The 26377-nt window shown below is 38.9% G+C and overlaps 1 protein-coding gene across 16 annotated transcripts in view; it reads right to left on the reverse strand.

Annotated features, from left to right (window-relative positions):
- The window catches only part of DLG2 (discs large MAGUK scaffold protein 2), a 2228225-nt gene that overhangs the window by 64004 nt on the left and 2137844 nt on the right, over positions 1-26377 (reverse strand). For all 16 annotated transcript variants that reach the window (XM_077964104.1, XM_077964105.1, XM_015115421.3 and 13 more), the window contains 2 exons: positions 18827-19003; positions 9834-9909 (listed from right to left, as the gene is read on the reverse strand). In XM_077964104.1, the coding sequence (XP_077820230.1) occupies positions 9834-9909; positions 18827-19003 (253 nt within the window). The remainder of the gene's footprint in view (positions 1-9833; positions 9910-18826; positions 19004-26377) is intronic.

The raw sequence follows: 26377 nt of genomic DNA on the forward strand, positions 1-26377 counted from the left end.
TTCACTTCTGCATCTTTATCTTTCAGCGTTGATGTTTTAGCTTTGAGATAGTTAAAAACTTTTGTAAAGTGAAACCTGCAAGCTCAAAGGTATGACTGTAGGCCTATTACTATAGAGTCAGATGAAAGGAAGTCCTATAGTGAATCAGAATTTATTCTTTAATAATTTCCTAAGTAGAAATGGGTTGAGCTAAATTTTCTGAATAATACCTACCTTGAATTAATGATGAAAAGAAGATTTAATAAAAGCTCAGTGTTCTCATCTGATAAAACTATACCTGTTATTTATATTACATAACCACATATTATACAACTCCTATTTATATTACCTTAGTCTTACCATCACTACTTGAATGGATAGAATTAGCTATGCTAATAACATCTGGAATTAGTTCATATGTAAAAATCCTCTAAAGAATAAATTATTTTGATTTGCTTGCACAATAACAATATGTCATGCAGGGCCCAGCTCTGCCACTTACCAGCTGTAGGAGCTTGGGTAATTTATCTATCCTTTCAAAACTTCAGTTTTCTTATCTGCAAAATGGGCATATTTATAATATTTACCTCACAGGATTACCGTTAGGAGCAAATGAGCAATGGTTATAAAAATAATATGTAGAAAATAACAAATCTACAGATGTTCAGAGTAACTGGTATCCTAAATGAGATGCAATGGTTCTCCAAAGCAATAAGCACTGATCAAGTGTGTTCTTCCGGAAACTCCTATAGATAGCTACACAAGATAGCAGAGAACTCAGAAACCATCTGGATTTGCAGCTAATGGCAGGGGCAGGGGGAAAGGTTGAGAAATCAGTCCTGCTGCCAAGCTCCATCTTCCTGCCCATTAGAGTCAGCCAGTGGTAACTTCTCTCCCTAACTAAACAAGCACAAGGTCAAAAACACCTTATGCAAATGCACGAAGCGCAGTTTTGGCAACTCTCCCTTCTTCCTCTGTGCAAAAGGAGATTTGGAATCTAAAGAAAAGAGTACTGTTAGGAAGTTGCTCATTCTAGCCTTATAAGGGTGAGAGTTTAAGAGGTATGTGCTTGTGGGTAGGGGTGGGCAAAAGACAGATGAATATTTCTTAGTACTTTATATATATTGTATCTTTTAATATGATTTCTATTTTTATATATTAGGCTTAGATAAATTATGATAATTGATAGGAGTTGGTTCTTGTGTCTGATTCCAAACTTTTCCACTGTGCCTGTGTATCTCAAATTAGTAGCATGCCTAACAAAATCTCTGGGGAGCTTGTTAAAATGCAGCTTTCCTGCTCCTATCCCCAGAGATTCTGATCCTGCAGGACAGGGGTTGAGCCTGGTCATCTCCATTTTTAATAAGCACCTCAGCTTATTCTGATGTAGATGCTGCAGGATATACTTTTTTTTTTTTTTTTCCTGCTGAAAATTTTCTGGTTTCTTCTCTCCACAGCTACTCTGTGGTTCTGGGTCAGGTCTTTTCCATGTCTTACCTGAATTATTGAAATGGACCCCTGCCCTCTGAGGCTGCCTCTCTCTGGAAATTTATTTCACACCACAGCAAAGTGATCTGCTAAACTCTAATCTAACCTCTACTAAATTCCTCCCAAAGCTTTCCACTGCCGTCAAGATGGAGGACCTTCATGACCTGGTTTCTAACTTCTCTGCGTTATCTCTGGACACTTGAAGCTCTGTACTTATGCTTTGCACTTAAGTAATGTTAAGCTTCCTTGGCTTCCCTGAGAACACTGGGCTGTTTCCTGCCAACAACACTCTTTTCATCTTTTTACACCTGATTAGATTTTACTGATTCTTCAAGGTTCATTTTGAACAATATCTCTTTTAGAAACTAAAATATATTATAAACATGAGTATGTGTATGTGTGTATGTACAGTGAACAGATTTTTCAATTATAAATTATAATACATTTTGTATATAAGGTTGCAGATTAACTTGACAGTTTCAATGGCAGTGCTTTTTGAATCCAAGTGGCAGAAACGCATGTACACAAAAATACATAAGGAATATAGTTTATTCTCCATACCATTCCACAGAATAGCGGTTTCCCCATCAGCAACTTGAGACAAATAAATAGACTATGAGGAATACATAAAATAATATGAACTTTTTCATCCCAAAATATTCCTTGTGTTCCATCAGCTTTCAGGGTTTACATAGGACACGCCTTAACATGTCTCAGACATGGAGACTTGACTGGGGTTTCCTCTGAGAACCATTTGCAGAAAAGCCACTAGTACATCTTGATCAGACAATTCTCTGTGTGGTGGCTCAGGTGGTTCTCAGTGGACATGGGAACTCAAAGTTTGGATAGATGTGATTATCACATTCAAAGAAAAATATAACAAGTTAGAAAGTGTCCCCATGTTGGGCTATTGAAGCTGCAAAATTCCCTGGACATATGCCTATCTTTGTTCTTTATATATAAAAATATAAGACTGGTTAAGACCACACTGCATGCAGTATAGGGAAAGAATCCGAGAGGAAAGGTGAGCCAGGAAGACCAGTGAGGAAGGTGTTAGAAGGCTCGGAATAAGAAAATTAATAACAAAGACATCAAAGAGCAGCCTCTTCTGAGTTTATTCACCTTGAGGGCAAAGCCTGCCTTCCTGATATCCCCTGGAGTGCAGCAGTGTGGCTCTCCTTCCACCTCTCCTCCGTAGATCTCTAGGTCATGTCTGGACATTTAAGATCTTTGCCTAGCTCTGGCCATTCCAAGACCGGCTCCATTAAAGAGCTTTCTTTTGAGGGCAGTAATGACATTTCTTTTGTCAAAATGTCACTTTGAAGCTGTGACAAAATCAATCCCCATAACTCACTCTGGTGAAGCAAATATAATTCCCATCTTGCTAACGAAATACTGACATACTGATTTTTTGATAAGTGACACAATAGCAGGTTCTACTACCAGCTCTCTGTGTGTCCCAGAGAAATGAGTCTCAGTTTCTTCATTTGTAAATGAAGTCAGTGGTCGTATGGAAAGTTCTAAGAATCTATGAAATAGAAATGAGATTTCTCAATGCCAGCTGCAGTTTGATTTTGGGAGTTTGCTATCGACCTATCACTGTAGCTTCTGCCCCATCCCCTCTCTCATAATCAACATCTCCTCTTAAAGGGTAAGGCTTTGGAAAAAGAAATAGAATATTACTAGGAACAATCGGGACAAATGTCCAAGGATGATAGTCCTCTCTGATCTCTTTAGAAATGGTTTCCTGTTTTGCTTTCCTATTGCCGCTGTTTTGAGTTCAGGTTTTCAGAATCTTACACCCAGAACACTGTAATAGCTTTCTCAAACATCTCCTACTGTCAGTCTCTCTCTCTCCTCCAACCTTTCCTTCCCACAGCTCCCAGACTGATCTCTCAGAAACCCACTTCTGAACATTCCATTCCCTTTGCCCTAAGAAGAATGCATTGAGTAGCTAGTATGTTTCAGGTAGACATCGTGCTAGGTGCTGGGGCACAATGGTGAGCAGGTTCAGATCTTTGCCTAAAAGGACCTCATAATGCAGCATGTATAGGCAATGATATAGGTACCTTCAGGGTATTAGCCCAGAGAAAATCACCTAGTCTGGTTGGTCACAACCCTTAAAATTCTTTATTGTTTACAAGATAAAGTATAAGTTTCCTGGAAAATTTTAGGCATCAGAACTGACCTGAGTCTAACTTTCCAGTTCTGAGTCCTTTCATTGTCCTTCACAAATTGTTCCTTGTAATGAAAGTGAACCATGTTTTATTTCATACTTATTCTATACTTACTTCTAACCCCAGTGCCTATTTTCCTAATCCTTCAGCGCCCCCTAATTCAAGCTGGAATCTCCTTTTCTGGACTGAAAACATGTTTTCTGCCCATCTCCTTTGGTATTAATCACTTCCTCCCTGTAGACACTCATTCTCTCCCCCAGAAGACCTGCTCTGTCAGGTCAGTGACCATGATTTATTCATCTTTACACCTCCACATTACTTATCAAGCTGCCTTGTATTGGATCTAGTAAAGGTTTATTAAATAAATGAATGAACTCATTTACCAAGACTTGTTCCCTCATTTTATTTTAGCAGGCCACAGTGAGAAAATGTGTAGCTCTGAGCTCACTTTAGAATGTTCTCCTTCAGAAAGATGTGCATCGTTTAGGAAAACCAGCTTCTCCTCAGGATTTAAGTTTATGCCCAAGTTAGGTTTTGACAAAGCTAAACTCAATTTAATTTACTTCTTTATTTTTCTTAAATTGCACAAGTGTTACATGATGTCAATAAAAAAGAAAGCATGCTATAGTGAACAGATTGTGAACTTTGGAATCAGTCAGACATGTATTCAGGTTTCTTCACCTCTCTAAGCCTCAGTTTCTTTAAGTCTATAAAGAGGAAATAAATAATTTCCTTTGAAGTCTTGTGGTGATTAAGAGATGTATGTATGCTGGGCATTGTGGGATTCCAGCACTTTGGGAGGCCAAAGCAGGAGGATTGCTTGAGCCCAAGAGCTTGAGACCAGCCTGGGCAACAGAGAGAGAGACCTTGTCTCAATTTTATTTTTAAAAGAGAGGTGTATGTAAACTGTCTGGGTTTTTATAACAGGTACTCATATTACTTCGAATAACAACTATCATCTCTGTTCTGTCCCAGTCCAAGGATAAATAGGACTATTTATTTATTTATTCCATACCTTACTTTAGAAAGGGTTTACGGTGTAAAAGGGACACTTACACATTGCACATTGCTGACATATAGTAAGGATACTGATAACTCTCTCATACTCTCTCTTACATATATTTCCTTTTTTATATACTTAAAAAAGAAGTTTTGCATAAATCACTAAATAGTTATTGATTTTTCAATGCAGAACAGCTTTATTCTGAAGGTTATGCAATTTCCTAAACCTCTCAATAAGTAACAGAATGGCTGGTTAATGATGAAATTGATTTTAAAAAAAGGTAGAAGGACAATAAAAGAAATTAAGGGATGTTTAAGTTTTCACTAGAGGCTGGTTTGACTAGAGACTCATTAGGAACTTAATAGACATTCCCAGGGGAGCTTGATTGCATTGCTATCTGGGGCATTGAGATGGGTCTTAGGGAGACCTATCCAAATAGATGGCTGTTTGAAGTTTTTGAAGGGGTCTGCATAGGTTGGATTTATCTAGGCTACTGACACAATAGTCCACTTTTCTTTGCATGTGTAGACATAGACTTTTTAAAGGCACACAGAGTGGATAGAAATCCTGGGTATTTCATTTGTAGCAGATGAGCACTTTCAAATGAAGAACCTCAGATCCTTCATGTATACTTTCAAAATCCAATAAGCTTCTAACCTCATAGCCAGGCCTTCCATACAAGCTTTCTGGCCTTTCTGACCTTCTTTGTCAACCCCATTTGCTACAACTCCCATCATGACCTTTGCACACTGCTGTCCTTGACTTGCTTAACCCTATTCTAACATGTCTGCAATTTCCACTATCATGTTCATGCTTTTTCCTATGTATGTGGCAAACTCCTACTGAAAATCTAAGATCTTGTTCAAATATTGCCTCTTTGAAGCCTTCTCTTTTACCTAAGGCATATTTGTAATGCTGTACTTCCTCTGGCTTCAACAAAATCAGGTATAGTGTGGAGTAATGGAAAGGGCAGGCTTCTGTTGTCAAAATGATCTCAACCTGATGCTTGCACCTACTAACTGTGTGATCTTAGGCAAGCTAGTTAATCTTCCTGAGGCTCAGGCTCCTGATTTTTAAAATAAAGACTGTTGATCCCCTAAATTTATGGAAAACATTAGTGATGCTGTATTATTATTGCTTGACTGCTTATATTTCTCTTTTCGAGCCTGTTGCGATGAAAGATCATATATATATATATATATATATATTTTTTTTTTTTTTTTTGCCACAATAGAAGATACCTAGCATAGTGCCTGGTGTTTTGCAGCATTCAATGTTATTGCAATCAATGAAGAGTTCTGGAAAAGTAACTCAAGCACTGACAGTCACATTAAAGTCCAAGTTCATCTATAAAGTGCTCTCTGGTCATTCCTGTGACGATTAATTTAAATTCTTATAGCTCGTGTACATACTACTAAGGCTCTTGTCACAGCCTGCTTTCACAGACACTAATTTAATCTAAGCTCCTCCAGGGGAGTAACCTTGGCTTTCACTCTGGGCTCCTCAGGACATTTCACAATGCTCTGAAAATGCCAGCTAATGATAAGGTTATTTAAAACACCCTATTATCCTTCTCATTCCAGACAATTTTCCTCCCCACTTTATGCTGAATTTATTCCAAGGTCCCAGAGAATGAGGCTTCTGCATCAATGACTTATTACTGTAGTCCTTGCCTTTAGTTCAAAGTGAGTGGCATCTCCTGACCGAGCTTTCCCAACTCTCCACATAGTTGTTCTCTCCTTTCCTCAGTGCATTTTATCTCGTGTTAGTGGTCCTTTGCTTTCTACTTCTGGACAAGTCTTCTTATTAATGTATTTTCTCATAGGAATTTGGAAAACTTTGATTTATTACCAATTAGTGCATGAGTAAATCTCATGGAGAGTTACTAACGTAAGATACCCTAAAAAATCATCGAATCCAGCAACTGCAAATAGAGAATAATTCCCAATGTTGTGCTAGAGATGACTCAATCATGGCATTCTTTTTTCCTTCTAAGATCATATATGGCCTCAGAATCCTTTTTCAAAACAATACTCTAGATATAAACTATCAATCCATTAGTGTACTTAGGAGATGAAACTTGTTTGACATCCCTGACGTAGTTTAAAGGTTTTATTTTGCTAATAAGGGCCAAAGAACAATAGTGACTTAGTAGTGAGCTGAAACCAGAACCCAGGTTATTGACCCTCCTGATTTTCCATTCAGGGCTTCCCTTCCCAGATGATTACTCCTTTCTTTCAATAGCCAAGTTCTAATAATTTACAATCTATTCTTTGGCAAATACCTAATGGTGTTTAACATGTATGATTAAAAAGCACATCATATATGTTTCAGCCTTACTGAAAAGACATCTGGCCTCTCACTGATGTTAGGAGCTCTTGGGGAAAAGGGCCTATACTAGACTTTGTGTCCTTCTAAAGTTCTAGTCCTGTTTCTGGCACATGGTAGGTATTCAATAAAAATCCTCTCACATGTAGCCAACTCTCTCTGTCTGTCTGTCTATCTATCTATCTATCTATCTATCTATCTATCTATCTATTATCTATCTATCTATCTACCTATCTACCTATCTATCTATCTATCTATCATCTATCTATCTCAAACAAATAGGAGGTCTATCCTTAATTTCTCGCCAGGAATCATGGAAAAAAATTCTACCTCTTGTATACAAGTAGTATTTGTTTGAAAGGACTTTATGTCATGATGTCACATACCCTCACTTTTACTTATAATGACATCCTATGTTTCAATAAATTTTCATTTCACTTGAATATTTTACAGGAGGGTAAATTATTATGTCAATGACTGGGCTCCCTTATGATTCTTCTACTTAGAAATAGAAAGGGCAGTGCTATAATTCGGGCCTCAAAATCCCCGAGAAATGATAGCTTTTCTTTTTCTTGTTTTTCATGGTGACAGCAATTGACCATAATTTGTGATTCTGTATGATATTCATAAGCTACAATTGTTAGGATAGAAAGGCAAAGAAAAGGATATGAAGAAAAAGAGAATAGGAAGCGAGAAGATGGGGAAAGTTATTTTACAACACAGCAATAAGATACTAGTATTATCTCTTCAAAGAATTGATTTAAAAAGGTGTACGAGCCACAGCTAACATCATAATTCATGGTGAAAGACCGAATGCAGTTCTGTTAATGTCAGGAATAAGACAAAAATGTCTGCTTTTGCCATTTCTAACATTATACTGAAGGTTCTAGATGGTGCAATTAAGCAAGGAAAAAAGGCATCCGTATTTGAAGGAAAGAAGCAAAACTCTCTCTTTTTGCACGTATATGTTGTATATAGAAAACCCTGAGGAATTCACTAAAAAACTGTGGCTGTAGCAAGTTTGTGGGATATAAGATTGATATATATATAAATAATCATATTTCTGTACATTTGCAATGAAGAATCCAAAAATGAAATTAAGAAGACAATTCATATGCAAAAGAATGAAATCAGAACCTTAACTCATGCAACGTACAAATACTAACTCAACGTGGATCAAACACCTAAATGTAAGAGCTAAAATTATAAAACTCATTGAAGAAAATATGATGTAAATCTTTATGACTTTCATTAGGTAATGGTTTCTTAGATATGACACCAAAAGCAAAAATAACAAAAGAAAAAATACACACATTGGACTTCACCAAAATTAGATCCTTTTGTGTACAAAGAACACTATCAAGAAAATGAAAAGACAACCCACAGAGTGGGAGAAAATATTGTAAAGCATTTATCTCATAAAGGATTAATAACCCAACTATATAAAGAACTTCTACAACTCAACAATAACAAGACAACCCAATTTAAAAATGGGCAAAGGATCTCAATAAACATTTCTCTAAATAATATATACAAATAGCCAATAAGCACATGAAAATATGCTCAATATCAGCAGTCATTAAGGAAATGAAATCAAAACCCCAATGAGATAACACTTCATACCAACTAAGATGGCTGTAATCAGAAAGACATATAATAACAAGGATGTGGAGAAATTGGGACCCTCATACATTGTTGTGGAAATGTAAAATGGTGCAACCACTTTGGAAAACAGCCTGTCAGTTCCTCAAAATGTTAAGCATAGAGTTACTATATGATCCAACAATCTCACTCCTAGGCATATGGAAATAAAAACATGTCACAGAAATGTTTGTACACAAATGTTCATAGCAGCATTATCCATAACAACTACAAATTGGAAACAACTTAAATGTCCATCAACTGATAAATGAACAGATTAAATGTGGCATATCCATACAATGGAATATTATTTGGCAATAAGAAGAAATGAAGTACTTACACGTTCTACAACACAAATGCATCTTGAAAACATAATGTAAGTTAAAAAAAAAACAACCACAAAAGACCACATGGTATATAATTTCACTTATATAAAATAGGAAAATCCATAGGGACAAAAAGTAGATTAGTGGTTGCCTATGTTGGGGTGGGTGGGGGTGGGAGGATGGGGAAATGGGAGGTGACTGTCAATGCATATAGGTTTTCTTTATGGAGTGATGAAATGCTCTAAAATTGATTGTAGTGATGGTTGCATAATTCTAAATACACTAAAAACCACTGGATTGTATTTTTTAAGTGGGTAAATTACATTGTATGCAAATTTTATCTTACAAAGCTATTATTTTAAAAAGATGTACATATGCATATGTGATTAAATATTCTAATTTTGATGGCTACATTTTAGTTATTAATTCTCTTCTATGTCTGTCACAACAATCCATGTATTCATTAGATAATCCATGTTTCTATGACTACAGTCTTAGCTCCATAATGTGAATCAGACTAGATATATTTTCTGATGAGCAGATACTTTTTATAAAATCCATCCTTTTAGCACATTAATTTAAAAGGAAAAAACTTAAAGAAACAAAAACCACCTAAACTATCTTGTTCTTCTTCATTGTAGTCATTACATCACCTTCATCAACACATTGCTTCTGCTAACCACTTGCAGCTTTACTCCCAGTGTTTAAATATATTTACCATAAATCCATTTCATCAGAAATGATATTATTAACTTCAGCAATATACTTATAACAGTGCTCTACTGTCTGGTAGCTTCATAATTTGTTTGCTACTGAAAGCCTAAATGTGTTAATTATAGTTAAATCCATGGCAACTGAGAGAACTTGATGTTTCCATCATTTTGTACCTACCCCTTTCGAATCAATCACTCCAGGTTTGGCATTAAACTTCACTGTCTTCAATCGGGCACGTTCCTTTCTTTCCACCCTAAAGCAAATTGACAATAAAGAGTCTGTCACATGACAAGGCATTTATGACTAAGTTCCTTATTAAGTGAAGAACATTTTTTTCCTCCAATCCTTGCAGCTCGAATAAAATGTGTTCTAAAATATTTCTCTTTCTTTGTTCCATATAAAAAATCTTGGTACAAAGTCTCTAAGTTTCTAACACATCCCTTGAAATTACTCCAATACATACACTGAGAGTCACATCATGGTATTTGTAAGCAACAGAGAGGTAGAAAAAAATAATATTTGTTATTTAAATGCTTAAATAATTAAATCAAAATCTGTTTCAAGAAATCTCAGTCCATAAAGATGAACACCTATATTGGAGACTAAACAAGTGTTTCCTCCCCTCTCCTTTTCTCTCCTCCCCTTTTCTTCTTTGTTTTTCCTTCTCTTCCCCTTAAGGACACTAGTGTATTTAGCTTCAATTTTTAACCAAACATGTTATATATAATCTTGAACTTTCCTTTTCCCCAATGTCCTTCTGTCATCTCTGCAGATTCATTGTTTTCCTGCTACTTCGTTTATTCATTAAACACTTAATCACTGCCTACCATGCATCAAGCAAGGAGTTGGGGAACAAAGAAAAAATATTCTAAAAGCATGACTGCAATGAATTCTTAGCAATGTTCTTTTGGCAAGAACAGTGGTGTAAACAAGCACAGAAAATGCTGTAGAACAAGACGCCTGATATCAATGTGGGAGCACATATCTCACTGGGAGGGTACAAAGGAAGACTAGAAAGCATTAGGGTGGGCTTCCTGGAGGAAATGTCAATTTATCTGAGACTGAAGGATTAGAAAGAGTTTGTCAGTAGGGAAATTTCAGGGGGATTTTTCACAGCAGGAACAACACATGCCTCAACCTGAAGATATGAGTAAGCTACAAGATTGCAGAAAGATTCTAGTACAGGGTACATAGGGGATATATAGGATGGGGCGGTGAGGCTAGCGAGGTGACAGACTCCTTTTAAAGGGTATCCATCCACATTTTGGACTTGAGTTTTTTCCTTGGGAATCATCGTAAGTTCTTAGAGGATATAAAGCAGCGAAGTGATAAAGTCAGATCAGCTTTTAAATAAACAACCCTGGTCAAGGTGGAAGATAGACTGAAGGAGGGAAGGAGCAGGAGGAGGTTGGGGGCCTATTTAAAAGCTGTTGCCATAGTCCAGGCAAGAAATAATGAGAAATGATAGTAGGGTGGAGAAGAGGGAAAGGCTTGAGAAATATTAGGAAAATAAAACTGGTTGGACTCTTTCCTGTTTGAAGGCCAGGGTTGAAAAAGAGGAAAATAATCTAAATATTTCCCTGATTCTTCTGAGCCCCTCCAGTTAGACATGATTGCTCCTTTCTGACTGGAACAGTCTCCATGTCAGCATTACATCTTGATTTCCTTGTGTTTACTTACATTTGCACTGCATATACAGGGTTGTATGTACCTTAAGGTACAAGCCCACTTATCACTTGATGGTGTTTTATAGCAAGTCCTCAATAAATAATTATCCAGCAAAAATAATATTCATTGCATTGTTTTAACATGACTTCTTGTTTAAATATTTCTAGCTTTAAATTCAAAGATGTGGGGGAAAAAGAGAAAGAAAAAACCTGAACCTACAGAAACTTAATGGTTTATAAAGTCTAAGCTATTCATAGATCAATAATTAACAGCATACTCCTTTCTAACTGAGAGCTCTTTTGTGTTCCCAACTGAAACACAGTGAAGATCAGGGTTTCTATAGTTACAGAATGGAATTGCAGAATGTATTTATTTCAGTGTGAGAGTAGAATATCTGAGTGGAAACAGCTGAACCAAATTTTTCAAATCTAACGTCATATGTTAAAACGATGTGAGGCCGGGTGCGGTGGCTCACGCCTGTAATCCCAGCACATTGGGAGGCTGAGGCGGGTGTGGATCACCTGAGGTCAAGAGTTCGAGACCAGCCTGGCCAACATGGTGAAACCCTGTCTCCACTAAAAATACAAAAAAAAAAATTAGCTGGGTGTGTTGGTGGACACCTGTAATCCCAGCTATGTGGGAGGCTGAGGCAGGAGAGTCACTTGAACCCGGGAGGTGGAGGCTGCAGTGAGCCTAGATCATGCCATTGTACTCTAGCCTGGGCGACAGAGCGAGACTTTGTCTCCCCCAAAAATAAATATAAATAAATAAATAAATAAGAAGTAAAACAATGTGTTCCACCAAGAGTTTCTACTTGCAACAGATGCACAACCGTTGGGGAGAAAGCAAGATAGATTTCAGATAAGATAAGCTGCCAAGTGGAAAATGGTCACTGGTAAAATGCCTCCTTTGAGCTTCATCACTTCATCACCTTTTCTCGATTTTAATCCGAGTGCAAATGTAATTTACATTCGTCTCTTTGTAGTCTTCTAAAACTGTTGTTAGTGCCCTAACTTTATTCCGGCTTCTTTGCATTAACTGGGCTAAAGTCAATGCTTTGGCATCATTCAGTGATGCCAAAATGACTGTAGTATGCAGAGAATACATGGTTATTTGATCAGGGTGTGCAAATAAATTCTGCATAAACCCACAGAACTCACACAGATTCCAAACATACATAATGTTAGGAGGAGCTCAGTATTCAACTCTCAGAACTGCTTAGACAGAGCATTCTAATACTGTCCCCTACCCTGAAGCTCAACTCCATTTCCATGTTTATCCTTTTCAATTTTCTTGAGAAATGTCTCTATTAGGAAGATTTTAGTGGTTCATCCCTTAAATCTTAAAAAGGTTGCAAAGAATATTAAGTCAGCCAGACACACACACACAGACACACACAAATGCACACACACACATACACTCACCTACCATTTTCTATAGTTTATTATTAATCTTCAAACAGGTAATAGAGAAAGTAAAAAAAAAAAAAAATTGAAGCCATACGGAGGTCACATACTTCCGGGTCACTCATGAAGGAAGTTGAAAAGTTTTGCTTCCGATTTGGGTTGAAAGTTTCATTAATAAGTGGAGTTGCACCATATAATTATTAATAAAGTTCCTTTGCATTTACATCATCTCATTTGGTCCCCACAACAACCTAATGATTTAGGTATTATCAATCTCATTTTATAACTGAAGAAACTGAGACTTGAAGCTTACCAGATCAGAAAGTGGTAGAAACACAGCCTGAACATACATTCTCTAACAGCTAACTTCAGTGTCTGTCCATAGCCACTCAATTTGGGAGACAGCATTCAGGTACCTCCCAAACCTGGATGATCCAAATTCTCAATAAACGTGAGATTTTTGGATGCAGCTTCCACAATTTGAAGGCACATACATATCCTTAGAAGTCTGGGCTGAGGTTTTTACAAATGATAACCAACATACCCTTGCATCCCCATCTCCCTAATGTCCTGAATGCTATGAATATTATTAATTATTAAATAAGCCCCAACCAAATTTAAGCATACAATCATTGAGTTAGTAGCACACCACAAGAGGTTGACCTCAAAATTCAGAATAAATTTACTTTAAACACAGAAGTCTGCTTAGTTAAATCCCTATTTGAGTTGATCCGTCTCCTCAGCACACCAGCAACCCTAGTAGTGCATTCCCATCACAGAGGCTTGCATTACTGCCTTGGGGTTCTCTGCAAACCTCTTTCCTTAAGAGGGAGGCTATGTCTGTGGCTTATCTTCCTCATCTGCCTCAGCCCTTTCCTCTCTTCTAGCTCTTTCTGGGATGCATGTGAATGGTTTGCTGCTGAAATGAGACTTAAGTCTGGAAAATAGGGCTCTAAATAATGTGACGTATTTTTTTTCTGGCAACAAAAGCTCAAATTTTGAAAAATGGAAAGCAGCTATTATTGGAATGTACACTAAGTGTTAGAAACTGTGCTAAGGACTTCACCTATAATATTTATAATCCAGGGTCCGATATGAGCTGGGTACGTAGTAGTTGCTTAATGAGCCTTTGTTGAATGAGTGAATAAATGAACTCTCAAGGGGGCTACTAGTTCTTTACCTAATTGTGAAAACCATTAGGCCAGGGAGTTTAAGTGAATTGCTGAACAACCAGTTTTTCCCATAAAAAGTGATTCGTCATTTCACAACTTACTTTCTTGGTAAGAATCTAGGTAAAAATTCAGTATCATTTTCTCTTATTGTTTTACTGAGTAAGACTCCTTTGGCAAATAAATATTAAGGTCCAAAGGCTTTCACCTAAAGAAATTGTGGACCACCTGAAGAGACAGATCAAATCTCAATGAGGACAACTGCCTTACTTCCCCACTCACACTTAGACTCAAGCAATTAATTAGATTGTTTGAGCAGAAATAATCCTCCCTGTCCAAATCTCATCACTGACCAAAATACCGAAAACATAAATGGAATGGTAAAATTTGAGCAATCGATTCTGACATTTCATATCTCCAGAGAGCACCAAATGGCCATGTTTTAATAAGCCCAACTGTCTCCCTCTCCCTCTCTCCCATCTGGTATTTTTAGGTTCTGGCCAAACCCATAATTGGGTCAGGCTTGGAGCACTGGACAGTGGGAACATCATTTGTCCCTGGGAGTTCCTTTCCCTGTGCTCCACAGGCCCTGTTGGAGGGAGAATTAGAATGTCACTCACATTAGTGGCCACAGGCTTGCTGGGAAGGCTAGGTGAGTAAACTCTTATGTAATGCCAGCCATAAGCTGCCATCTGAGAGCCCAAGTGACCCATCACTGGGGAACAATGAATAGACACTTGGCTTAAGAGACCGTGGGACAACTGGGAGCAGTGGCTTATGCCTATAATTCCAGCATTTTGGGAGGCTGAGGTGGGCGGAACACCAGAGGTCAAGAGTTTGAGACCAGCCTGGTCAATATAGCGAAATCTCGTCTCTTCTAAAAGTACAAAAATTAGCCGGGTATGGTGGCGGGTGCCTGTAATCCCAGCTACTCAGGAGGCTGAGGCAGGAGAATAGCTTGAACCCAGGAGGTGGAGGTTGCAGTGAGCTGGGATTGTATTGTACTCCGTCTCAAAAAAAAAAAAAAAAAAAAAAAAAAGGAGAAAGACCATGGAACAAAACCCAGCTTGGCCTCTTACACACTATGTAATCTCAGAAAAGTGATTCTATGCTAAGAGTCCAGATTTTAAAGTCACACAAGTCTGGGTTTGAATTCTGCCTCTTCCACTTACCAGGTCTATAACTTAGGGTGGTCCTCAACCTCTTAGGATTTCAGATTTTGTGTTGATACAATTAGAATAGTAGCGCAGACTTCAAAAATTTATAATGAATGTTAAATGAGATAATATAAGAAAATTGTTTTGCACAATGTCTGATCTATAGTAAGAACTCACTATACAATAGGCTGCTACTAAGATGATTATGATAATGCTGCCCATGATGTCACTTCTCATTACTGGTCCCAATTTCCTTACCTGTAAAAAGGAAGTAATACAGGTACCCCATTTCAGGTGCTCGCTGCCAAAGTCAGTCCCTTTATGCCAGGTGGGAGCAAGACATGGACTTCCAATTTTCCCTCTTAAGAGACCCTGAAATGTGGGCCACCAGACTTGAGAGCTGAAGGGCCAAGAAGAGCCCCAAACCTTTGCAATTGCTCATAGAGACATCATAAAGGCATGTGTTTGAATCCAGGCTTAGCCCCCTGCTGCCACTGTAATTTTGGCAGGCTACTTAAATTGCCTGACTTTCTATTTCCTTACTTGGCATATGCTCCTAGGGTAGTGTTCCTGGTGTAGTGTAAAGTCATCTGGCTTTGTTATCAAAGAGACTGGTGTTTGGTCAGTGGCTGGCTGTGTATTTTTGGGTAAGTTACTTGGCTTCTCTGATCCTCAGTTTCCTTGTGAGGTTTTCGTGAAGATTAAGTTGAAATCATGTATTTGAAAGTAACTGGTGCAATACATAATCAGTGCTGACATCAGATGGAATTCACTCTCTGTCTGCTGCCATTTCACTTTCCTGGCCTTTACAAGATAGCCCGCATTGCCCTAATCACAGAGTAGCTGTGCCACAGTTACATGTTGGTCCCACAAGTGATGGGCTCCAGGCAGTGGAGTCACAAGTGATGGGCTCCAGTACATGGCACTCAGATGCTGCCCAAGCAATGCTTGCTGAATTGAATTTTGCCAGCTCCTATTTTTGTACCTTTGCGGGGCAAGATTGCATATGTCTTAAGTGCAATTCTGTAGCCTGGATTCAAATTCCCGTTCTACCACTTACTACACGGGCAATTTCAGGCACATTAATGAACCTCTCTGTGCCTCAATCTCCTCATTTGTAAAATAAGGATAATAATAGCAACTTACTCATAGGGTTCTAATGAGGTTTAAATAAGTTAATAATTGTAAAGGGCTTACAACAGTGTCTAGCACGCAATAGGAATGTTTTGTTAAATAAAATTTATTCACCATCTTCAGAAAAAAGGAGGGGGAAGGTGATAATATTCATACTTTTCATCTCATGGTTTCATTTGGGATGATTAAATGACATTATCAATAGAGAAACATTTTTGTAAATGGCATAAAGTCATATACTGATGTTATCCATTATGAGATTTAAAAAATTTTCCAGATGAGCACTACTAGGTAAATTATACTCAGGAAACAGGCTAGAAAGAAATTAACAATTGAAAAATAACATCAACCTAATAAATGTAGGTTTTAAATTGCATTACAATAAGTACATGAGTACTCTTTGTGGGGTAGAATTATAAGTGATTTTTATTTTCTTTATGTTTTTCTAGATGTTCCCACCTTTCTACAATAAAAGGTATTACTTTTACAAATACTTAAAGCAATAAAAGTTACTATTTTGAAAATAATTAAAATCCTAAAAAGAAAATTTGGCAGAAATTTATTTACAGCTATAAATTATATAAATATATATATTATATAATATATATTATATATATGAGGTGGAGCTACTGTACCCTTCATAAAAAGTAGAATGTAAATAAATATCAACATTGCAGTCACTAATTAAACTTATTTTCCAGGTCAGCTATACTCTGGTTGTTAAGATGGTTCTCTTCCAAAATAAGAGAGAAATAGCTAATTCAAGAATGATTACCAGCAGGTGGAAAATTATTTCAGGAGGAATAGCATTGAGAATGTTCTTCTGGAGAAAAATGATGCGCTAATTGAACAAACAAATGACTTGATAAGATTGGTTAGAATCATAGAACTTCAGGGCTGGAAAGAACCAGAAAATTGTATAGTTCAACTCCTGTATCCAAAGTTTGAATTCCTTTTCTATCTTCCCAGATAGTCCATGCCATCTTTAGGCAGCTCCAACTAATGAAAGGACTTCTTTAAAATGAGCTGACATCTATTCCCACATAGCTTTCCTTTATCCACCCCATTACTATCTTTGGGGCCATAATTCAACAAGATGGCTCCTTCTTCTAGAGAACAGCTCTTCAGACAGCTCAAAATAATTAAATCAAAGCAAACCAAAAGGTACTTTGTCTTGACTTTTTTTTTATTTGAAGTAAATGGAAATGGAGAGACCCAGAATATAAACAAGCCAGTGCTGAGTCAATGTTTAAACATATAACCTTTCGGAAAACACACACAGCCATTCTACAGTCAGAATGCCCTGGCAAAGCAATGTCAAGCAATTATCCAGGAGCCAAGAGGCTTAAAGAAACACAGAGAATTCTGCTGGTGGGAGATCTATAGGCACTGGCATATGGGAGGGAGAGGCTCCCTGGAATTTCAGCTCCTTCACTGTGACTCCTCCTGGCTAAAGGTAAGAGAACAGCTGAGGACCAGTGAGCCCTCTGCTTTCCATGTCACATTCTTCCCCAGGCTGTATGACCACAGGCAGAGAGAAGAGATCAGCTGTCTCGGGAGCACAAATATCCCACAGAGTTATTCTGAGGTTTAAATTCCATCTTCCCACTATGGTTTGTACTAGCCCAATCACTTGATGTGTAGTAGCACTTAAAGGCCCAGCTTCACTGGGAATATTTTACAGAGGCATTTGGGGTGTTTGGAGATGAGGATCAAAGCCCTTTGAGAAATCTGCAGCTTGAGAAAAATTAGTGCCTGCTTTTATTAAGCATCATTCCTGACTGATTTTGTACTATATCTAGTCTCTGGGACAGAGCCAATTTCTGTTTCTTGGATATCTTGGTGCCAAAGGGACATTTGTGAGAAGGAAAGTTCCTGTCTGGTGATAGATCCGCTGGGACAGATTAAGGAGTTGGCTGTTCTGAAGCACATTTCTGCTTTTCAAAAGTAGAGCTGAAGAAACGCTTGGAAGAGAAAGCATGATGCTCTTGATTTAGGAAACACTTACACAGAACTAAATATCTAGGTAGCTATTGGAAGTTGTGAGGTGGGAAACAAGAGTAAAGAAAACAGTAAAAAAAAGAAAAAAAAAATTGTAAACCCAGTCAGTACTTAGACCTCACCAGATGTTTGACAGCTCATATCCCAAGCATCTGAATTTGAGATGAAGGTTTTCCATTTTTTTTCCACCAATATTTGTAGATATTACATAGCCAGGACCTTAGCCTAGTAAATTGCCTACTTCATTTGCCTTCAACTTGACCTTTCTATAAAATTCATTGGTAAATGTTGAAACTCTGGAAATAAATGGGCTGAATTTGTAAGTCAGCATATAAGCTGATAAGCACAAGTTTGCACATGCACACTCTGGTAAAAGTTTTAGGAACACAGTGTAAGCCGATTCTCTTTCTTCCTTTATTTCTTATTACAGTCACCAATTTTGGTAAAACCCTAATATAGGAGAAAGAGGATTTTTAATTCATGTCACCTGTCACCACTGACAATTTTCCTGCAGATTGACTATCCCATTTAAATAAATTTAATTTTGTGAACAGTTTCTCCCACCTTCTTCTTCCCTCATCTCCACTCCCTGGATAGCTGAAAAGCAAATATTCTGCTACAAAAGGCATTCTTACCTCCGTTTGCTGGGGATGACCCCCATCTCCTCACTGTCTCCCTCCAGCATGACTCTCCTGGCTTGCCACCACTCGTCATCAGAGGCATTGATAACGTGGAGAATATCTCCATATTTAAAACTAAGTCCTTGACTTGGAAGCCCACTGTCCTTGCTCTTGTCATAGTCAAACATGGCTCTGGAGGAAAGGACAAAAGAGGACACTGTTAGGAATCTCTGTCAGCACAGATTTAGGAGTTGTGGTTTCAAATGTTCACTCTTGCTCTGAGAACCCATCATCACGTGGTATCAACTCCCGGGATGATTCCCTGGGTCACAGTCCACACTCTCACTGCTTTGGCAACACACTAAAGTTAGCTCTTGCTTCTTCTTGGAGGTTACAGGGGCAGCCCACAGATCCTCAAAACTGAGATCTGCTTCTTTTCTTGGAGATCATCAGATGTTAGAAGGTGATAATAGAAGATGAGAAAGGCAGTTTACTACCTAATTGAGATTTTTTTCCCCTTGCATTACAATCAAATTTTTAAAATTACTAAAAAAAGTAAAATAATAAAGAGAAATATGGCTATCCTTCTAAATGAAGCATTTTGTACTGTAAACAAATCATCTCAGCTGTATCAGCCTGTAGAACTGTTTCTTTCGTAATGGGAAAAAACAGTAACAAAGGTCCACCCATTGAGTAGGTGATCCCTCTACTCAATGAAATATTGGACCACCACTGCAACTGGATGAAGAGGTTAATGCAATCACCTGAATACATGCATAAAATGCAGTAAATTAAAAAATGTATGCATATGTATGGGTATGGCTAGATAAAAGTCATATTAACAGCACGACAAATCTTTCTGCTTCCATATAATGCCGAGCTTACCTCATCATGGCACTTATCTCTGAATTACAATTCTTGCTTTCTGTATCATGCTGCCCTCACTAAAAAGCATTTGCTAAGTATTTGTTAAGGCCAATGCACTGTAATATGTGTGAATGGCAGCATGAAGGAGGTGGAATCAGAATCAAAATGATGAACAAGATCTTAGAAACTAGCTGTCATCTTTAAAAGGTGAACATTTGCCACCACTCCTGTATTGTACACATCCTGCTGTATATCCCATTTTCAAAAATCACCACCACACACATACAGCATATGACTTTCCCAGAGAAGCAGATTTCACTACCTGTCTGTGTATTCCCCTTTGATTTCATTCTAAGAATTTCCTTAGAGTATAACTACTATGTATGCAAAACTAGCAAGATCTGGGGAACAGATTTTTCTAAAAATCTGTTTTATTTTAGATTTTTCCACACTGAAGACCAAGTGTGGTTTTCTTCTTCTTTCTTTGTCCATCAAAGAAATGTCACATCTGCTGCCATGACAACAAGAAAGAGCTGAAGACAGCATCTATAGCTCTTACACACAGCAGGAAAAGTATAATTACTTGCAACACAGTCCCTTCTTTCATTAACACTGTCTCCCAAAGATGGAATTTGGAGAGGGTTTCCTGGTCCAAGCTCCCGGAATGAATCATTTGCACCTTGACCACCCCTGCCAAAGGCTCAGACAAAGCCCCAGTCAGGAACGGGGAGCTGTGGAAAGACCAACACCCACTCCTGAAGCTATCACTTCTCTGATTCTGTGATGTGACATACATTAGTTAACATTCTTGAGCCACAGGTTTTTTGATGCAAAATTAGTCTAATAACAACACTCACCTAGAACTACTGTGATCCTTAATGAAATAACACATATGCAGCACTAAGCCTATAGTATGTGCAGTCTAGTGTAGTACAGTGTGGTTATGAATATGGACTACTGGGTCTATGTCCCGCTCTTACTATGTCTTACTCTTACAGCTAGTCAGCTGGGCAAGTTACTTAGTCTCTTTTAGGCTTCAGTTTCCTCATATACAACATAGTGATAATGATGACAATGATGAGAACAATACCTCCATTACTGAGTGCTGTATGGGTAAAATGTTACATAAGGTAATATACATATAAAGCGTGGACAAATGGACCTGGCACACAATGACAAATAGTAAGCATGAACTGATGTTTTTATTATCTCCCTTTTTCGTTCCGAGTAGATGCTAATACAAACCTTTTCTTTAGATTCTACTCTGTGCAAAAAGGAGTTAACGTAGCAGACCTGAGACTGCTGTTCTTGCTTGTAAGGGTGGCCCTTGGCTGACATCTGGGAAGTTAGATTTTGGGAGGGTTCCCACCATTTTCTCATAAGAATGGCTTACTGGGCCTAAACTGTTTGTACAAACAATATCATTTATACTGAACACCTGCTTTCTTTCTGGGAGTCTGATATTATGGTATGTGCTAGGCAGAGGCTGCCTACGTGACCAGCTCCCAGTAAACCTGGACATTAAATCTCTAATAAGATTCCCTGGTAGACATTTTGCACCTGTTGTTGCAATTTGTTGCTGGAAGAATTAGGCACTTCCTGTGTGACACCACTGAGAGAGTACTCTCGGAAACTTGCAGCTAATTTTTTCCAGACTTTGTCCTCTGCTCCTGTTCCCTTACCTGACATTGTTTGGTATCTTTTTGCGGTAATAAATCATAATCATGAGCATGATCATGCTGAGTCCTGTGAACTATCCTAGTGAGTCATCAACCTGGGAGTGGTCTTGGGGAACCCCAACACACGCTCTATAGATTGCAAAGCATTTTCACACAAGTTACCTTGTTGTGACTCAATCAGTTGCTGTGAAGAAGGTGTGACAGACATAGTAATATCCTCCCAACTTTTGTTGTTGTTGTTGTTAAAAGATGAGGGACAGATCTACTGGGGCCCACTGACTAAGTCCAGAATATACAGCTCAGTGGCAGCAACCTAGGACTAGATGTTGGGTCTCCAGATCCAAGTCTAGTTCAGTGCTCTTCACCTTGCCCCCTCATTCAACCTGGGAGGTGGTGATGATAAGGTGTGGAAAATGATAACCATGATGGCTACTACTACTTACGCCCTTATTAGGTGGTCTGGAACTTTGTAGTCATTGTCTTATTTGATGTCACAGCAACCCTAAAGGTAAAAATTAGTATCCCCACTTTATAGATGAGGGAAGGAGGCTCAGGAAGTTAAGGAGCCTGGCCCAGGTCACACAAACACATGTGGTGGAGGTTGAATACAAAATGAGGTGTATCTGATTCCAAATTCTGTTTTCTTGGCCATTTTATTACATGGCTCAATTTCCTCGCTTGTTGCCCTCTGGCCATGCTCACAGTCTAGCAGTGCCAAAGACTTTTAATCTTCCCTTCAGGGCTGATAACCACTTCTTCCCTAAATTCCTGAAACTCCCTTACTGCTCAGTCCTTGTCCAAGTATTTCTTATCCCCAAAGTCCTTGAACTGCTGGCCTGACTCTAGGCTCCTTCTGGATGTAAACTATGGGAAGTTGAGGTAGAGAAACCAACAGAAAGGCTGACAAGTAGTAGCCAAGAAGGCAGGCTCTGGAGCCAGACTGCCTACGTTTGCAATTTTTTAACTATGTGATCTTAGGCAAGTTACTTAACCCCTCTGGGCCTCAGATTTTCTTAACTGTAAAACTGGCATAAATAATAACACCATCTGTCTCAAAAGAGTTATGGTGAGGATTAAATGAAATAATATACGCAAAGTATTGTAACACTGGCCTGGCACTAGTGAGGGCTCAATAAATGTAAGATATTATTATAATAACTGTTATTCTGAAAAACATATTATAATTTGAATCAGGGAGTCTGTGTGCCAATTGTGCCACCTAAAAGCTGTTTTCTGGACTATGCATAAAGACATCTAAAATATCTCTGTATCCTCAGGACCTAGTAGGGTGCCGGATCCAAAGTAGATCCTCAATACAGGTGTGTGAAAATGTTTCAGGTGGCTTTTGAAAGCCCTTCTTCTCTCACGTCTCTGCATTCCCATTTGAAGTGGGAGTGGGGACTATTCCTGGAGGTTTCTACCAGGTCAGGCATTCACTCGCCTGTACTCTTCTATTCCCGAGAGTCCTTAAGGGGAACTTTCCCACGCCTGCTGTTAGATGCAGGTGTCCTTCCTAAGGAGCTCAGCAACAGGTTCTTTCCATGAGCTCTATTGATCTTGGACAATCTGCCCCTCTAGGATTACATTTATTCAGACTTGGCAGGTCCCTAAAACCAAGCAGCTGACACATTTCAGCAGCCTCTGGCTCCTTTGGATATTAATGGATCCTCACATCTGGGAAAAATGCTACAGTGCCCCATCACCTAATTTAACAAGCGATAAGCTGTTTTTAATTTGCTTTATGTGCTAATTCATCACAGCAACTTTTATAAAATGCCATTAAGACTCACACTTTCCATCCAGGGTGCTTTTAACAAGTCCATTAGACAAGTAGAATTGGACATGAATAATGTAATAACTCTCCTATCCCTCCTGCCCCTCCTGAATTTCAACGTGTGGTGGCCCCTTGCCAACTGGGGAAGTCTAGTAAGGGAAGAGTGAAGCAGCTGCTCATCCTCATGACTGTGCAATATGGCTGTGAGATACCTGGGTACCCTACTAAAATAGTGCTTTTTAGGTGTTACACAATGCAGTAAGCATTTTATATTCATTGTCTCACTCAATTTATGGGGTAGGCAACATAGCATATGGATTATATGCCAGTCTTCCAAGACAGAGAAGACCTGGGTTTATGTCCCAGTTCTGCCATTCTTAGCTGTATAATTTGGGCATGTTACTTAACTTCTTAGATAACCACTTTACCTTAGATGGGCGTTCTCTTATTTAGGAAATGCAGATAATAATGGTACTAACGCAAAAGGGTGCTGTGGAGATATGACAATGGGACGACACATGTAAAATATCCAACACAAATGAGTTCCACTTTGTTATTATTTCTGACAACAATTCTGCCATGTAAGCATTTTTGTTCTCATAAAGAAAATGAGATATAAAGAGGTGAAATGAAAATAAGATAGTAAGTAGCAGAATCAGGATTAAAATATAGATAGATGTGTCTCACTCAAAAGTTCATGTTCATAATCTCAGAATTCTTGGAATTCTTGATAAGAAATGTTGTACTTAGATCTTATACCTAAGGATTTCATGATTTGATGATAACACTTATAGTGATACTATGGACTAGCCTGCAAAAAAGACGCATGAGTAGTTTATAGAGGACACATTCAGTTCTCACAGCTATCCTGCAATGCATATATTAGCCCTGTATTATAGAAGAGGAAATACAGACTTGGATAATTTAAGCAACATGTTCAGTGTCATGCCAGTTATCAAGTGATGGGGCAGGACTCAAATCCTGTCTGCCTCTAAGACCTATGAATTTTCTGCTATACCAACCTCTATGTTCTCTTGCAAGCAACTCTTTCCAGCTCAAAACACTCACACTCTCCCCTTGGGCTTAGATTGAGGTAATATTTAACAATCATGGAGCTTAAAAGTATTGGTGTTTACTATATATGCCAGGGAATTTAGTTTTGGCTGTACCACTTTAAAGCTAGGATAGCAGTGAATGATGAGGATGGAGAGACAGTATCACTAAGAATAGGAAAAATTATTTGATGTGTTTCATAGTTAACAAGGATATGGTAGGAGAAATAATATCCTTAACTCACTCTCCCAAAATGTCCACACTTTAATTCTCAGAGTTTATGAATATTTTATCTCATACAGCAAAAGGGACTTGGAGATGTGATTAAGCTTAAGGATCTGGAGAGCGGGAGATTGTCCTGGATTATCTGGGTGGACCCAATCAAATTGCATGAATCTTTAGAAGTGGAAGAGGAAGACAAAAAGAGTAGATCAGAGAGATGTGACTTGGGAAGGACTTGATCCACCACTGCTGGCTTCAAAGTTAGGGGAAGAGGACCACAAGCCAAGGAAATGGTAGCCTTCATAAACTGTGAATGGTTATTAGGTTACAGCCATCAGGCACCTATGAGTGGTGGTTCCAAGATGGCCAAATAGGAACAGTTCCAGTCTACAGTTCCCAGTGTGAGCAACACAGAAGACAGGTGATTTCTGCATTTCCAACTGAGGTACCAGGTTCATCTCACTGGGGTGTGTCAGACAGTGGGTGCAGGACAGAGGGTGCAGCCCACTGAGCGAGAGCTGAGGCAGGGCGAGGCATTGCCTCACCCAGGAAGTGCAAGGGGGAAGCGAATTCCCTTTCCCAGCCAAGGGAAACTGTAACACACAGCACCTGGAAAACTGGGTCACTCCCACCCTAATATTGGGCTTTTCCAAGGGTCTTAGCAAACGGCACACCAGGAGATTATATCCTGCGCCTGACTCAGTGGGTCCCACACCCACAGGGCCTTCCTCATTGCTAGCACAGCAGTCTGAGATCTAACTGCAAGGTGGCAGCAGTGAGGCTGGGGGAGGGCACCCACCATTGCTGAGGCTTGAGTAGGTACACAAAGCGGGCCAGGAAGCTTGAACTGGGTGGAGCTCACCGCAGCTCAAGGAAGCTTGCCTGCCTCTCTGTAGACTCCACCTCTGGGGACAGGGCATAGCCAAACAAAAGGCAACAGAAACCTCTGCAGATTTAAATGTACCTGTCTGACAGCTTTGAAGAGAGTAGTGGCTCTCCTAGTATGGAGTTTGATATCTGAAAACAGAAAGACTGCCTCCTCAAGTGGATCCCTGACCCCTGAGTAGCCTAACTGGGAGGCACCCCCTAGTAGGGGCAGACTAACACTTCATACGGCCAGGCACCCCTCTGAGACGAAGCTTCCAGAGGAATGATCAGGCAGCAACATTTGCTGTTCAGTAATATTCACTCTTCTGTAGCCTCTGCTGCTGATACCCAGGCAAACAGGGTCTGGAGTGGACCTCTAGCAAACTCTAACACACCTGCAACTGAGGGTCCTGACTGTTAGAAGGAAAACTAACAAACAGAAAGGAAAAGCATCGACATCAACAAAAAGAACATCCACATCAAAACCCCATCTGTACGTCACCATCATCAAAGACCAAAGGTAGATAAAACCACAAAGATGGGGAAAAAACAAAGCAGAAAAGCTGAAAATTCTAAAAATCAGAGTGTCTCTCTCGCTCCAAAGGAATGCAGCTCCTTGCCAGCAACCGAACAAAGCTGGACGGAGAATGACTGATGAGTTGAGAGAAGAAGGCTTCACATGATCAAACCTCTCCAAGCTAAAGAAGGAAGTTCGAACCCATCACAAAAGAAGATAAAAACCTTGAAAAGTGATTAGACGAATGGCTAACTAGAATAGCCAATATAGACAAGTCCTTAAATGACCTGATAGAGTTGAAAACCATGGTACAAGAACTACGTGACAAATGCACAAGCTTCAGTAACCAATTCAATCACCTATAAGAAAGGGTATCAGTAATTGAAGATCAAATGAATGAAATGAAGTGAGAAGAGAAGTTTAGAGAAAAAAGAGTAAAAAGAAATGAAAAAAGCCGCCAAGAAATATGGGACTAGGTGAAAAGACCAAATCTATGTCTGATGGGTGTACCTGAAAGTGACGGGGAGAATGGAACCAAATTGGGAAACACTCTGCAGGATATTATCCAGGAGAACTTCCCCAACATA

Source organism: Macaca mulatta, chromosome 14 (genome assembly GCF_049350105.2).
Source record: "Macaca mulatta isolate MMU2019108-1 chromosome 14, T2T-MMU8v2.0, whole genome shotgun sequence".
In the NCBI taxonomy this organism is placed as follows: domain Eukaryota; kingdom Metazoa; phylum Chordata; class Mammalia; order Primates; family Cercopithecidae; genus Macaca; species Macaca mulatta.